The 16,245-nt window shown below is 46.1% G+C and overlaps 1 protein-coding gene across 5 annotated transcripts in view; it reads right to left on the reverse strand.

Annotated features, from left to right (window-relative positions):
* Positions 1–14,057, reverse strand: part of GABRB2 (gamma-aminobutyric acid type A receptor subunit beta2) — a 401,709-nt gene extending 387,652 nt beyond the window's left edge. For 4 of the 5 annotated variants that reach the window (XM_088475062.1, XM_088475059.1, XM_088475058.1 and 1 more), the window contains exons 1-3: positions 13,981–14,057; positions 13,735–13,826; positions 12,849–12,916 (exon numbers count right to left, since the gene is read on the reverse strand). In XM_088475062.1, the coding sequence (XP_088331188.1) occupies positions 12,849–12,916; positions 13,735–13,826; positions 13,981–14,057 (237 nt within the window). Of the gene's footprint in view, positions 1–12,848; positions 12,953–13,734; positions 13,827–13,980 lie in introns of all 5 variants that reach the window. The other variant, XM_088475061.1, reaches the window with a different exon arrangement.
* Between the last annotated feature and the right edge of the window lie 2,188 nt (positions 14,058–16,245).

The raw sequence follows: 16,245 nt of genomic DNA on the forward strand, positions 1-16,245 counted from the left end.
AGGCAAGTTATAATTTGGTGCCCCCCGTCATAGCCGCTGACACTGTAATGTAGCAATTCGCATGCAGATACACCCGCCAGGGAGGAGTGAGACAGAGCGTTGTGGGTGAGGGGGGCACCGGACGTGTCACACTGACATAAGAAGCTGCTGAGGAGCAGCGACACCAATGAGTAGGGACAGGCTAAATAGACGGGGGTGGCAGCTGATGGTCTGACATGGAGCACTGCACTAGTGTATGGTGGCTTCTCAGGTGCCGGGAAGGGGTGCTATGTATTTGGCGGCCGTGATGGAACACTCCAGGTACATAGTTACAGACCTAAGTGGAGAATGGAGGAGGTGCCCCTTTAGTGCTGGAGCCCAGCGGCAGGCGCCTCCATTGTCTCCCATAGTTCTGCCCCTGGTACCACCTCTATCCTTTCATTTACCACTGCTTACACTTCTTGGCCATGTGTGTGACTCTTGCAGTAAGTACTTGCTGTTTCTTTGGCTGTATCTATCTATTTGTATCAGGGACAGTGGCAGATTTTGCCTAAGGGCTGTAGGGCCGCAGCACCCCCAGTAAAAATCCGCCACCACCAGTGAGCTTCCAGTGATTGCAGTGGCTTCATGCTTGATCGTCAGTCTGGACTGCAATCGGCAGATAGTGCTTCCAATGGGAGGAACCTCCATTCTTTTCTACCAGCTCTAATGCTTCTAGGGTCTGCAGCCGATATGTGGGGGAGAAGGGGGGAGGTTCATGCAGGGCCGCCATCAGGAAGGACTGCTGTCCCTGCTACAACCCCCCTGGAATTAAAAGTGACATGGGTCGGCCCGATCCTACTGGCACGCCGCCTCTTCTACCCCACGCAATAAAAGTGAGTGTCAGGGGGCCCGCTCCTGCCGTTCGCAGGCTCCATCTCCTACTGTCCTCCCGCTCCACCTCATACCGCCAGGCCGTTCAATCGTGACGTCACACCACACCGCTTATAGAGAGAGGAGCCACTGCATATGAAGATGGAGCAGTCAGAACCGAGGAAGGAAGTAACAGGTAAGTGACTTGCATGTCATGCGGATGCGGGGGCTGGCTCGGGCTAGAAAGTGTAGACAAGAGGCAAAGCAGGGCTGGAGAGACGGAAAAAGACTGACTAAGGTTAGGGAGACACCACAGGGCTGGAGAGACAGAAGGGGACTGGATGGGTAGGGAGACACCGCAGGGCTGGAGAAACAGAAGGGGACTGCACTGGTGGCTGGGGTTAGGGAGACAGCTCAGGGTTGGAGAGATTTGACTAAATTTTAAGGAATAAGGTAAGAGGGGGGGACTATTCTGTCAGTCCCAGGCCCTACAATTTCCGATGGCATCCCTGTGTTCATGTGCAAATTTACCTGCCAGCAGTAATGGGCTTCTGGGGGCTGCAGCCAATGCAGTCCCTAGAAGCCAGGGGCTTGTGTGCAAATGCAAGTCACTATTTTTCCCCCTCCTCCTGCACACATGCTGCTGGTCACTTAGGCAGTGCAGCAGCAGCCCCCTACAAGACCACAGGTAGGACCCACCACTGATCAGGACTGCTGGGTAGCTGGCTGGGAACTACAGTAAGATGCTGTGCTCAACCCAGGACCGCTGGGGATGGATTAGCGTGTCAGCTCTTATCTGCAGATCACAGGAACACAGACGGTACAACATTGTACAGGTACAGAGCTGGATATTTTGTAGCAGTTACACACATCAATATTTGAAGATAGTGAAGATGTTATAGACATGAATAGTCACCTCTCTGCCCTAGCTCCATTATGTCTGAGCTGGGAGTCTTGACTTTAAAATCTCCCACTTAATAATGAACTTCCGGGACTTCTGCAGAAATTCACAAGACTGGGCATCAGTCCCAAGGGCTTCAGGGCCTGATTCAGAGCAGGACGCTATTTGCGAACGGTCGTTCAGAAAAAAGGGGCCGGCTATTTAAATTGAGCGCTCGCTCTTTGCGGTCTGTTGACGCCTCTATGTCTGAGCGAGCAAACGAAACATGCGCTCGCTATTTTGTAAAGACGCCCCCTGGCCGTTCGCATCATACGTCATCTCCGCTATTTATTAGATTAATCGAGTACATCGAAAAGCGTCTGAACTGCTCGCAGTGCTTGTGGTAGGTTTTACTTCCCGCAATCACTGCGAGCAGTTCAGGCTAAAAGACAACCAAGTGAAGTGGTCGATGACGCTGCTTTGTTAATTATGCACACCCATTAAACGCCCGTTTTGACCAGTTGGCACGCCTGCGTTCGGATCTCCACTTCCCCATTTTCAAGCACCTTCCCCTGTTAACACCCACAAACGCCTCATTCTGTCACTCAAATTAGCAGGCCCTCGCTGTTTTGTGAGCGCACGATTTCCGACCGCAATGACTGGTTGGCGCATGCGCATTACGACCCATACGCATGCGCAGATGTGCGAACATCGTTCGGAGCGAGCGAGCGGCCGCTTACGAGCGGCTTTGAATCAGGCCCTCAGTCCTACATCTACCACAGCCAAAGCTTCTTAAACTCCCAGGGGCAACAGACCACTCAAATAAATTTGGTGCTATAGGAAAATAAATCTTGTGCTGCTTTTTCCTAATCTCCCCCTTATCAAAACAGAATGAGCAGCCCATATTTCGTCAGCCTCCGCTCCCACAATGGCACCTGCTGGCTCCCAGCACTGTTTTTTGCCATTAAACACTCATGAGGCAAAGCAACCAAACACCGCTGGGACCAGCTGATCCACAGGAAAAACATTAAGTACCTGTAAATTCTTTTGAAACTATGCATTTATTTACAAAAATGTACATATTTCACACAGAGGGACCTGTAGTGCTACAATGCAACTTAAAACAGTCCCTGCAACATATGCAGGGTGGGTGGGAGAGGGACTCATCCAAAATTAGATATGCATCCCACACAGAGAAAGCCGACAAATCAGTCTGACCCGTAAAGTGTAAATATGCCAGTAAACGTGCTAATGTAATGTCTGAGCAGTATTTTTCTTTATATTTAAATCAGTGTGTCTGGCCGACAGAGGGGATTCTGGGCACCTGCTCTGTTTGGTTCTGTATAACGGATGCTAATCTCAGAGGCTGTGCTCAATTTGTACATTGCATTAGTGAAGGGCATTATCTACAGAACAATATGATGATTTAGGGGTAAATTTATCATGTATCTGGAATTAGTCCTGATAATTATAATTTCTTATTGCCGATTATCATGGCAAAAAGAAAATAAGGATTGCCTGAATTTACCATTATTAACTTGCAGAGACAGGGGCTTCGATGCGGTCACTTTAATTCCGTGTTCAGACCCTTGCCTCACTACTGTGCTTGCGCTGTTATCAGACCATGCATGTGCTAGATATCTTTGGGATTTGCTATGGCCCCCATACAAGGGTTCAGGGAATGCTTAATATTTATAGCTGAAGCATCTGCTGTTTTTTGAGGGATATTCAGCAAGTTTTTATTTTTTTCATAAATATGCCCAATAAGGAATACACACTGATCCAACAGTAATCCAGCACGTGTACTGTTCCAGCATACTCTCCTCTTCCACCCTTCAAAAAAGCACAAGTAGAGACGTTGCCTAATTTACCTAGTACAGTGGTACTCAAACTCGGTCCTCGGGACCCCACACAGTTCACATTTTCCAGGTCACCCAGCAGGTGCATAGGTCTCCTCACAGAAGCCGGGATGTACTAAGGTTGCGGTGTACATACCGCCAGTCACCACAACCTTACTAATCGCATATGTACTCTTATCTTGCGATAAGAGCTTCCCTTGGCGAAGCAGCCGACGCCGGGTGAGGGGGTCTCCGTGGGACCCCGCCCCCACCGACCCCGGGAACTTCCTGCTGGTGACTTGTGCAGGAAGTCCCGGGCTCTTCCTCCTCCTCCCTACACCCAGAAGATTAGGAGGAGGAGGAGGCAGAGGGCCCAGCAGGAGCACGGGCTGGCGACCAGGACACTCAGGTGAGTGGAGGCCAGTGCTGGGCAGGCAATATCACAGGGATTTACTACAAATCCCTTGCAGGGACAGAGCTTGCGATAAAGCTCTGTCCCTGCGAATCCCATCCGCACACTAGTCACGGTATTTTCAGTTAAAAATACCGTGACAAAGTGCCCGCACATGCACCGACCGGTCGCCGCTGCTATCCCCCCGGCGCTAAACCCCGCCCCCGGCACTAAGCCCTGCCCCCCACAATCGCGGACCCCCCGCGAATTACAATCTTGGGAAATGCGATCTGATTACTAAAAATAAGTGATACTTAGGGGTTGGAGTAGAATTTTACAAATTCTACTCCAATTGCCCTGTAATAACTATAGGTGATACTAAAATAATGTGAAAAGGGTGTGAAAACACAAAACACCCTTTTTCACTTTATTTTAGTCAAAATAATGTTAATAAATAGAGCCCTAGGTACTGTTAATAGTCCTTCGTCAATGGATCGCAGTACTCGTGTGGGACGGTACGGAATAAGAATCTGCTTTAGGTACCTTGGGCCATGGTAATGTAGGGCTTTGTAAGTTAGTAATCCAATCTTGAAAACAATTCACCATCTGACACGCAGCCAGTGAAGGGAGTAGAGAGTGGGTGTTATGTGGCTGTAACGGGGCTGGTTGGTTAATAGCCTGGCAGCTATGTTTTGTACCATCTGCAAGCGGTGCAATTCTTTTGCTGGGATTTTAAAATGTGTCAGTGAGTAATGAATACACCTGTGCACCTGCTAAGTGACCTGGAAAACGTGATCTGTGTGTGGTCCTGAGGACCAAGTTTGAGAACCACTGCTCTAATATATACTATAATTGTCCTCTTTAGAAGGTATTATAAATCTCCCCCAAGTACCTCCATATTTAATGTCTCTAGTACAGACATTCCTGGAGAGTAGTTCCACTGAGATGAAGTTGTTGCCATGGTACATAGCAGAGCCGCACTCTTTTGGTGGTACTGCCTTTGCTTCTGGCTAGCAGAGTGCCACAGGTTGTGCACTGTTGCCCAGAGCATCTTGTGGACTCAGGGGCCGCTCGCAAGCGCACAGCGCTCACAAGCGGGCCGTTGGTCCCCCTCTGCGCGTGCACCGCCTCCGGCGTGCGCATGCACGAGACCCGTCCAGCGACGGCAGCTCCGTCGCTACGGGTCTCGGTACAAGACGGGAAGACTGTCAATGTTGATTGACAGCTCGCCCCATTGTGTAGGCGGGGAGGGAGGGTGACTGCACAAACGCAGGCGTTCCCTTAGGAAAGCCTGACGTTTGTGGGCGACCCTACTGACATCACGAGTGATGTCAGTAGTGGACTTCCTGCTCTATTAGAGCAGGGAGTCCACTCGGGCTTGCAGGAGCTGAGGCCCTACCACAGGGTCTCCTCGTAAGCCTGATGGTCGTGATAATCGTCATGGGCTCCAGGCCGCTCGCAAAAGCTGTGTGTGGCACCCCACAGCTCAGCGAGCGGCATGGTAAAAAAAAATATAAAAAAAATCCAAACCCTGATTCAGAGCGAGCGCTCGCCAGCAGCGAGCAGCTCTGAATCAGGCCCTCAGGACGCCTGGCTAGCACTGTACTTACCAATGCTGCCCTCCCTTGTACAACATCATGATGTCGCACACTCAAGGTGCATTGTAATCTGTTATGCCCCTGGTGCATGGTCCAAGACAACCTAATGTGGCAAGTGCCCTTCACCTTTTTCAGGTCAAGATTAACCTCAGCGAAACCCATAGGTATGAATTAACATGACTAGGATAATGAGACAGCAATTCCAATTTGATTTAGCTATCAGTAGAATGCTCATACATTTTGTTTTATTTTAATTTTGAAGAAAAATATGCAGATGTGCTCCCTATATTTTCCAGTCCACTTTCTTTTTCCCACTCACACACCGTGTCATTGCTTCGCTGGCAACACACATTGTTATACAGCAGATAAAATTGGGCAAAATGGTTGTGATATACAGCAATTATGTTGGTAAAGGCAGTCGCAAAATGACCATTGGCCTCTGCGTACAATCTGCCTTCATAGCTGTTTAGGCTCTGATACCGAGTTGGACAGATCCTTGTACACGGACGCAAACAGCGAGTACTTGCATATAGCGCATGTGCAAATTTATGTATTTCTACGTATGTAGATCCCACAGTATGCTGAGATGGAACTCGTACTGATCTGTATTTCCATGAAATTGGACGTTTTGGGATGAAAAGTGGCTGATAACGATGCGACTTCATTGGACACCCCCCCCCAACTGGTGGGATGGGAGTGTCATGGGATTGAGGTGGGTGAGTATGCAAATCTCAGTGGCATTCTGAGTCATGTGCGGTGAAGGGGAGCCTGTTCTTGCAGCTAGCATGGGGCTTGTGCAATTGCTATCACTAAAGATGGTGGATACAGCAGCTAGTGTAAGATCAAAGGGTGGCACAGCTTTCCGCTTGAAGATGCATGGACTCCCACATTAGCCCTACTGAATCTCTCAATAACATAAGGTAACATAAGGTAGTCAGAGAGACTGATGCTGTTACATTGAGAACCTGAGAGACCACTCGGCAATTCAACAATAACCACCTTTCCATACAGAAGGAAGCCAACTTTGTTAAGGTAGCCATCTGTCCTGGCCGCTCAATGACTCCCGTAATATATGCTGACAGAAACGGAATTACACATTTGCAGTTACGTATTCCTGCTACATGTCCAGCTGTCATTTATAGATTGGGAACATATCTGTGATTATACATTGAGGGGCTACAAGTTCCGTAATATCCTCCATGTGAGCGAATGTTATTATGTTGCTCTTTGAGAGTCTCTCAACAATTCAATAATATGTGAGCTTCAAAGACATATTGAATGCAATTTAAAGGACATTCATTATTAATATCCACATTTGATTCATATTTCCCAGCATAATTCCAGTCTGCTTATTTTGGGTACATGATACGGAATCGGTATAGTTCCCGGCGGCTGCATGGCCGGGAGTTCGAATCCTGGCAGCGGCAGACCGACAAAACAGCAGAGCCGGACAGCGGAAGCCCGCCAGCGCTGGAAATTCCGATCGTCCTAAGGTATCTACTAACCTAACCCCACTAACCATAACCCTCCTTAGGGGTGCCTAACCCTAACCTCCCCCCCTGTGCCTAACCCTAATCCTCCCTCCCCGGGGGTGCCTAACCCTAATCCTCCCTCCCCTTAGCCTAACCCTAACCCTCCCGGGGGGGGTGCCTAACCCAAAGTCCCCCCTGGGAGCCCTAAACCTAACCCTCCTCCCCCCCACGGCTGTCTGCTGGCGGCGCCCGACGTCTGAAAAATGACAGGCGTCTATATTTAGACGCCTGTCATTTAACCCTCGCAGGGATAATGCAGTCGGGAAGCTTACGTCAGCCGGCTTCCTGATTGCATCCCCATGATACAGATATATTGTATGTATCACATATTTTATTGTACATCTTCTATGTCTTTGTGTAATGTCATGTGTATTGATTTTTTATTAAATGTAACTTACATGCTTAACTTGGTGTGGCTATACTATTCATCTTATTATGGACCCTACAAGACTTAAGGCGCTTACACAAATAGCGATGTGCTCACGATCCAACATCGTGTACAATTTCCCTTGCAACTCCCCCGGCAGCTCCCCGTCAGTCCTGCTCACGATTTGGCACATGATTTGGTGTATGTACAAATGATCCATCGTGCATCCTTTCTTTTTTTTCAGTGCATCATGTCCCAGATTGTCCGATCTGCCCTACAGGACGGCAGATCTGAAGATGCGATGTGCGACCAGCGGGGACGCGCATCCGCATCGTGATCGTGAGTGGGGACTCACAATTAGGACATATTTTATACGGTTTGTCATCACGATTCATCGAAATCGGGCAAATCGTGTAAAATATTGCTATGTGTGTAGGCACCTTAATTCACAGTGCAAACCCCTTGGAATAAATACTGTAAGCTTACAAATCTACAATCACAGTCAATATTACATATACCTATGCTTGGTGGCGGACTGCCATTCTGTATCATATAAGCATCCTAGCTATTACAGGGGCTCCTGACAGAACTGGAGGATACACAAACAGGACTGTGACCCACACTCACTGACAGGACAGGCAGAAATACAAGCATGACTGTAAGACAGAAGCACTAATATTGCTAGGAGACAGGCTCACAGATCAGATAGACAGATACACTGACAGGACTGACACAAGCTAGACTAAGGGACCATCCCACTTATGTCCAGTAATCAAGCTCAAGGCCTGACAGGCACACTGACAGGTCAGACAGAGACACAAGCAGGACTGAGTGATAACTCACACAGCCAGTGCTAAAGGACAGACTCACAGTCAGAGAGACATACTGACAGGTCAGACCAGTGATACCCAACCTCGGGTCCTCAAGGCACACTAAAAGTCCTGGTTTTAGTGATATCCATGCCTGAGCACAGGTGGTTAAATCAAAATAACTGAGGTACTAATCAAGTCACCTATGCTCAAATATGGCTATCCTTAAAACCTGGACTGTTAGTGTGCCTTGAGGATGTGGTTGGGAACCCCTAGGTCAGACAGACACACTGATAGGTAAGACAGACACACTGACAGTACACACCCTCTTTTCCCTGTGGCCTCTGGCAGCTACAGACTTCCTTCCCCCCAGAGAAGTGTGATGACATAGAGGTGACACCTGTCTTACTGCTTCCTGAACTAGTCCCAACCCTCCATTCTGCTGACAGTCTTCTGCTGTTCCCGAAGCTCCTGCATGACAGGGAAGTTTTACATTTGTTTTCAGCACCCTGGGGTGCCTCTGAAAGCAGCAGCCCACAGAAAAATGGCAAGTCAATGACCATTGAAGGACAATTTGACATTTTGCTACCGATGCAGCACTTTTAGAGACAATGGGATTTATTGACCAGTCAGCAGTTTTTAGCGAATACACACTGTGCTTTAAATCTCATAGTGAAACCACTGGTAAATAAATGATGATGAGCTTTGGTTTGGATTTTCCCGCTAAATTCGGATCTCAGAACGAGGCAAAACAACATCTTTTACGAACATTTCTACACAGGCATCTCTGAAAAATGACGTTTTGCCTAGTTTTGAGATCCGAATTTGGCGGGCAGATCGAGCCAAAACCGAACTACTCATCTCTATAAATAAGCACCAACTTGTATAGATTAATAAAACCACAGGTACAATAGATGCAAAATCACCTAATTTTGGACTAATATACGCTTTTAATCAGAATGATAATTATTAGTAGCAATATGTTTTGTTCGGCAATACTTCTGATTTTCCCAGATGTTTCACTGTAGTAAAATCTCCAGCAATAACAATAGTAACTAATGACATCACACCATCACATGATACGGAAGAGCTGTCCCTTACATAACCAGTCATGCATATGGTGTTAATAAACGCCGCTAAGCATGCGATCAGTGGTGGGATGTAACACATTCAAAGTGTGATGCTTGATTCATCCCGCCCATAGTGACAGTTTACATGAATAAAGACAAATAGGGGTTTATTCCGAGTCAGATGCAGTTGCATCCGCCATGTGCCTCTTGCCACATCTTATGCTAATGGCGTGGAACATTTTCACAGAACTGAGACGCCCCTCTTACAGCATCCTGAAAAAGTGCTTTTCCGTCTTTGTGCTTCTTTAGATGCCACCATCGCTAGCACCAACAAAACTTACACCTACCCTATGGCAGGTGCAGTTTTCCGTGTGAGTATGGCCTCCTGTATGGAGATGTAGTGATTATCCCGGCTGTTGGGAGGCTGGCGCTCAGGATGCTGGTGACGGAATCCCAACACCAGTCAGAATCCCGGCGCCGGCATTCCGACAATAGGTATTGGGGTTAGGGGGAGGGCTAGGCACTAGGGGGAGGGTTAGGGTTAGGCTGTAGGGGGGAGGGTTAGGTTTAGGGACATGGGAGGAGGGTTAGGTTTAGGCTGCGGGGGGGAGGGTTAGGTTTAGGGACTAGGGGGGAGGGTTAGGTTTAGGGACTAGGGGGGAGGGTTAGGTTTAGACTGTGGGAGGAGGGTTAGGTTTAGGCTGCGGGGGGAGGGGGAGGGGAAGGGTAATATACTTACCTCCATCTGTCTGGATTGTGACTTAGTCGGGATGCCAGCGTTGGGATTCTGACCACCAGGATCCCAAGTGCTGCCATCCCGTCCCAGCCCTCCTGTATGAGTGGCTATGCATAGTTGTTTTCAGAGGGTTGGGTATGGGATCTCAGTGGTCAGGATGCCGACAGTCAAAGTACCGACAGCGGAATCCCAACAGAATTTGGTACATATTATAACCCTTACCCTAACCCTCCCTCTAACCCATCTTTCCTGCTACCTAACACTAACCCTCTTTTCCCGCAGCCTAACCCTATCCCTCCCCCTCCCGCAGCCTAACCCTAACCTTCCGCCCCCCGCAGCCTAACCCTAACCTTCCGCCCCCCGCAGCCTAACCCTAACCGTCCCCTTCTTGCAACCTAACCCTCAGATTCACCCTAGTGCTGCAGCATAACCCTGAGCCTTAACCCTAAACTTATCCCTAATACTCATCGGGGTGACAGCGGTCAGGATTCCAGAGCCGGGATTCTGACCACCAGCATCCTGACCGTCGGAATGCCGACTGCATCCTATTTTCAGAGACACGTCCATGACAATCCTGTGTCGGCTAAACCATCCCCTTACCTCCCAGGAATTCCCAGTAAAAATCACAGCCCCTGTGTCCGATCCTGTACTGCGTCTCTGAGCGCATACAATCGGGACACACGCATTGTGAGACTCGGACGCAAGCGCAGACTTAAAATATTAGCCAACTTCGTGCAGCATCAAAACTGCATACGACTCAGTACGAGCCCCATAAGGCCCTATGCTATATAAATAGAGTTTCAGTGGAAATAGTGAGCAAATAAAAATAAGCACACAATATAACTATCACTTCGGATATAATATCAGTGCAAAAACATATATATTTTTTATGTGTTATATCGGTAAAGCTGTTTTACCACCTAGTAAGTACTGAATTGCCCCTAGATGGAGCTCCAGGGGCTGCTCCGTGCAGCTGTTTATTCCATACTGCTTCATTTCAATGTACAGCTCAGGGTAAAACTGAGGGGGTGGGGATGTATGATCAGGAGGACCAATCAAAAGTCACAGTCAAGTGACTGCAGTTTGTGATTGGTCCTCCCACACATTCCTGCTAATTTCTGTCTTTTAAAGTTGGCTGGCTAAATTATTTTCCCAATTCTATTTTACATAATCAACAGAGCCCATGACAAAAAAAAACACAGATGTAGTATTCCCCCTGGGACTCTCGCTTTGGGCAGTGATACATTTGTAAAATGTAAAATCAAGGCGGCAGTGTACCTTTAAGATGAAATGCTGTGAAAAATTGTGAAATATATAGTATTCAATGTCTAAATTCCAGCTACAAATTAATATGCATGTCCTGCTATACAGGTACTCACAGCCATCCATAAATTGGAGCATTCTCTGGAAAGTATATTCAAGCCAGGTATGAATACATTGTTTACAGCTGTGATACACAAGATTGTCAGTGTGACACTAATAAGAGGTCTATTTACTAAGCAGTGTTATGAGACAGAGTGAAAAGTGATAAGGTACCAGCCAATCAGATCCCAACTGCCATGTCACAGGCTGTGTATGAAAAATGACAGTTGGGAGCTGATTGGCTGGTACCTTATCTCTTTACACTCTGTCTCCTAACACTGCTTAGTAAATAGACCCCTATAGCCTGTAGCGTATTTAGGTACATGATTGTGTGCGTCAGTTTTTGTGTATACAGATGCTTAAGCTCATTAATTACAATGACCATACTGTTAGTTCCTGAATGCCTTTGTGCATTAAAATAGCACACCATTAACCTATGGGAAAATATTATTTTGGCTCCCTGGCAGTTAAGAAGTTAAATTATTAGGCTTTGAGCACACATTAAAATAGTTTATGGGCGCATACAGAACAAGAGTGACACCAGAAATGCACACAAATATACAATACTGTGACTTTTTATTCAAATTCAAAATTGTCTTATGTAATAAAGACATTTGTATAATACAGAGTAACACTGAATCAACCTTAGTTAACTCTATAACCGTATAGCTGTTATAATACCAAACTAGCACAATGTTAAATGTTACACAATTATACATAATTAGACGCGTATACAATATAAATATGCTTCATATTCAATCACTGTATTAATTGTGGTAAAACAATTAAAAGTTCTGATTCGGTGAACTACTGCAAAGTTCTGCAACATCGATACCACAATCCCTGCTCTCAAGTCTATAAACTGATAGAGTATCATGGTCTTAGATGGAAAGCTAATTTGTCTATGATCTGTAGTGCAACATATATGTCAGCAGGGGATGCTATTGCATGAAGCAAGCAAGCCAAAAGCTGTTTCTTGAATTTCAACCAAGTAATCAAAAGCTACTATATGTTGAAAGTGACTGTATTACAAGACTGTCAAATAGGTACTGGGGGATGAGACGAGACTTCATGCCACCAATATGTGACAGAAAAACAAAGGCATTCCGATCATTACGAACACACGGCTGGCCAAGCGGAGGTTGACATGCAATTTGGGAAGCTTCACCTTACCTGGATGCAAGAGCTGATAAAACTAAGCACTAATACCAATGCACCATCATGTGTCATCTGTGGTCAGAATTACCAACAAATCCGTGCCCCAAAATGATACTGACTCGCTAACAAACAGTGTCATGACATATAGTAATGAAAAAAAAAACAGATTACACAGACAGCAATAATATACAGTACAGTTGTGTGGGTGACAGCAGAATATGCATTACAAAAACTATTAACAGCATTTTGCAGAAATAATAATAAAAAATCACTTACCATGTTAACTTCTGACACCATGTCTATACTGGCAATATCGATGTTCATGCCAACCGCCACAGGAGGACCTGTAAGCCAACAGGAAGGTCCACATTGAGATCTCTCTAAGAACTTAACTCTTTCTTGCCCGATCAAAGTATTGATTAGAGCAAGTCATGCATTACAGCAGCTTACCCTATCCGACGGGCATGATGGATCTTTAAGTGTAAATACATAAGAGGGCTTATATACAGTATCCCTTTAATTAAATAAACACAGTGTATTTAGGAGCTAAGGTTCTACACTACTCCATAATACTGTACATATTCAACATAACTAAAATAAATCTGTACTTTATGTTAACATATATCCAGTAACCTAGTGACATTTATTTGCCTGGCATAACTATGCTATACAGGTTTCTAATATATCAATGTGGATCAGTCAAGTGGAGGCTGCTTACAAATCGTGGTCACAATTCAATGGCATTAAAAACTCTTTCAAAGTACAGGCACACATAATAATATTAATATGCTCTAATGCTCTACACATACCAAGTGATTAGGCATATGCTCCTGTGCTGCCATAAAAAAACACAGGGACACATTTTAGGCTAGACTAGCTAAAGGGCAGCTTAATTATGATTAGGGGGAACTAATAAGATGAAACAACAGTATGCACTGTACTGTACAAAGTGGCATCTTTTAAATGAGAGATGGCTTAAGGTTCGGATTACTGAGCAGCGGATGCAAATAAAATTGATTTAAGTTTGGTTCAGTTCAAGCAGGTAAAAATAAATAAAGAAAAAAGAAAATCAGCAGCATCAGCACAGACACACTGTGCATCTATAATTCAGAATAATAACTATAGCTAGCCTGGCATAGCATTCTTCTTCATTGCAATTTACCTCCAAAATCTGGCCTCAATCGGATGTCATAGCCTTTCAAGAGTCTATCAACAGTCTCCTTAACCAGTGACATATTGCTGGGATCATTGGCACTAAAAGACAAAAGAAAAAAAACACATACAACACAATATAAATGTGTTATTTGCACATCCCCAGCTTTGCAATCACATTTTGGTCTATTGAAAGTGAAGGCTAGAGACACCCCCCTCCCCCCCTTACCTCTCTCCCCAATCTGCCATCACTTACCTCTGTGCACAGACCATTGCAATTATAACTTGAAAAGACCAGATCCCAGCGTAACCTCTTTTCTTGATCCTCAACATCCCTTTAGCTTTTGATATGATTTAGGGCTATCAGTGAAGAGCAGGAGACATCCAACTTATTGTGACCAGTGCAGTAATTCTGAAAGGCTGGGCATGCGCACATAGCTCTCAGTGCAACATCAAAAAGGAGCACTGCTGGCTGGCCACAGACAGAGAGAGCAAACGACGGAGGGGACTGGGGGGGGAAGGACCCCCTCCCCAACTTTTAGGCAGCCGCGTGACCTTACCCCCCTCCTCAGCTGAGTGACCCCTGCAAGCACGGTTTCGATTGTCCCGGTATTTAAAGCTGAGGATGACTTTCTCCTGCGCGCTGTCTGTGCTCAGTGCAGGCATCAGCAGCTACTTGTCTCTGTACTGGTGCTGATGCTGACACGGAGGCTGATGTGGGAGTGGAGGAAGGTGGGGGGAGTGTAGGGAAAAGGAACACTGCATCCAGATTCCACGGACCCAGCTATGGAAGACAGGCAGCTGTCTGCAATCCCGTGCCAGTCCCTCGCAGGGGCACCCTGAGCTGGTGCAGCACCACCACCAGCAACATGCACCAAGCAGGGCGCTCAGTCAGCGGGGGGCGCTTAGGACTCAGGCTATGCGGGGCGCTCAGTCAGCGGGGGGCGCTTAGGACGCAGGCATGCAGGGCGCTCAGTCAGCGGGGGGCGCTTAGGACTCAGGCTATGCGGGGCGCTCAGTCAGCGGGGGGCGCTTAGGACTCAGGCTATGCGGGGCGCTCAGTCAGCGGGGGGCGCTTAGGACGCAGGCATGCAGGGCGCTCAGTCAGCGGGGGGCGCTTAGGACGCGGGCATGCAGGGCCGTGCGCTTAGAGCACACTGCGCGTTTTTACTGTAGTGGTCGTTTCATGAGCAGTTATTTATGTAGCGCACGCATATGCCGCAGCGCATGTCATTCACACCAGCCCGATCGCGTGGAGATACACAAACATGCCAGGGTTAATTATATATTTTTTGTTAGAAGCCGAATAACCTGTATGTTTGTGGATTGTTTTTGCTTTGCATACCTCACGATAAATAAAAGGTGCAATGATAAAGCGATTGATCCCCATACTCCTAAGTAGCCATGTTCTAGCCTAATGAAATATGCATTGCAGTTATATATATATATATATATATATATATATATATATATATATACTTTTTTGTCAATTCCGCACTCTCTTTGGAGAGATAAGTGCTGGGGTGCAACATCAGGTTGTGGTCCAGGTAGATCCAAAGAATCACCAATATACAAAATATTTTTAGGGGTGCACTCACCAGACTTCAAACAAGAGCTCAAAAAGACAGCTTTATTCCATAGAACGCTAATCCAACGTTTCGGTCCTCTTGTCCACCTTGACAAAGGTCCCAAGAGGACCGAAACATTGGATTAGCGTTCTATGGAATAAAGCTGTCTTTTTGAGCTCTTGTTTGAAGTCTGGTGAGTGCACCCCTAAAAATATTTTGTGTATATATATATATATATATATATATATACATGGGCGTAACTACCATAGGTGCAAGGGGTGCAGCTGGTATGGGGCCCAGAGCTGAGGGGGGCCCATCTTCCCGGCCAAAGGTATATGTGCTATATATATTTTTGACCATTGGGTGGTACATAGGGGCAACCTTTGCTGTGGGGCCTTCAACTACTATATATATAATGTGTGTGTTTATATTATATATATATATATATATATATATATATATACATATATGTATGTACATACATATAATATGAATACTTTTGTACAGTATGTATATGTGAGTGTATTTATGCATGTGTATGTATAAGTAACATGTAAGTTGTGTGAACATGTTTCAGCACTGGTCTAGAGGTGGAGGAACAAACAGCTACAGATCTACAGTAAACCAGGGGCAAAGTATAGAAGCAAATTACTCTCCTTCTGTGTAATATATCTGCATAAATAACCCTGTCAGTAAACTGAATTTTACAAGCAAATGGAATTCTCTATATGTAATAGGTGAAATAAGTGACATTAAATTCATGTTTGGTCCCCAACTGTACCTAACACAGTCCTAATGGTAGGATCTATTTCAACATTTTAAGAGGTGCAAATAAATTGTTTGTTTCCCCTTATTGTGATAAATAATGCCCAGTTATTGGGAAAGCCCAGTATAGGTCACCTCACTCCCAGCAGCTCTCTCTCTGCTGATGGTGCATCTGATTTCAGGACTCC

The sequence above is a fragment of the Taudactylus pleione genome, unplaced genomic scaffold (assembly GCF_031769625.1).
Source record: "Taudactylus pleione unplaced genomic scaffold, aTauple2 ptg000161l, whole genome shotgun sequence".
Lineage (NCBI taxonomy): Eukaryota > Metazoa > Chordata > Amphibia > Anura > Myobatrachidae > Taudactylus > Taudactylus pleione.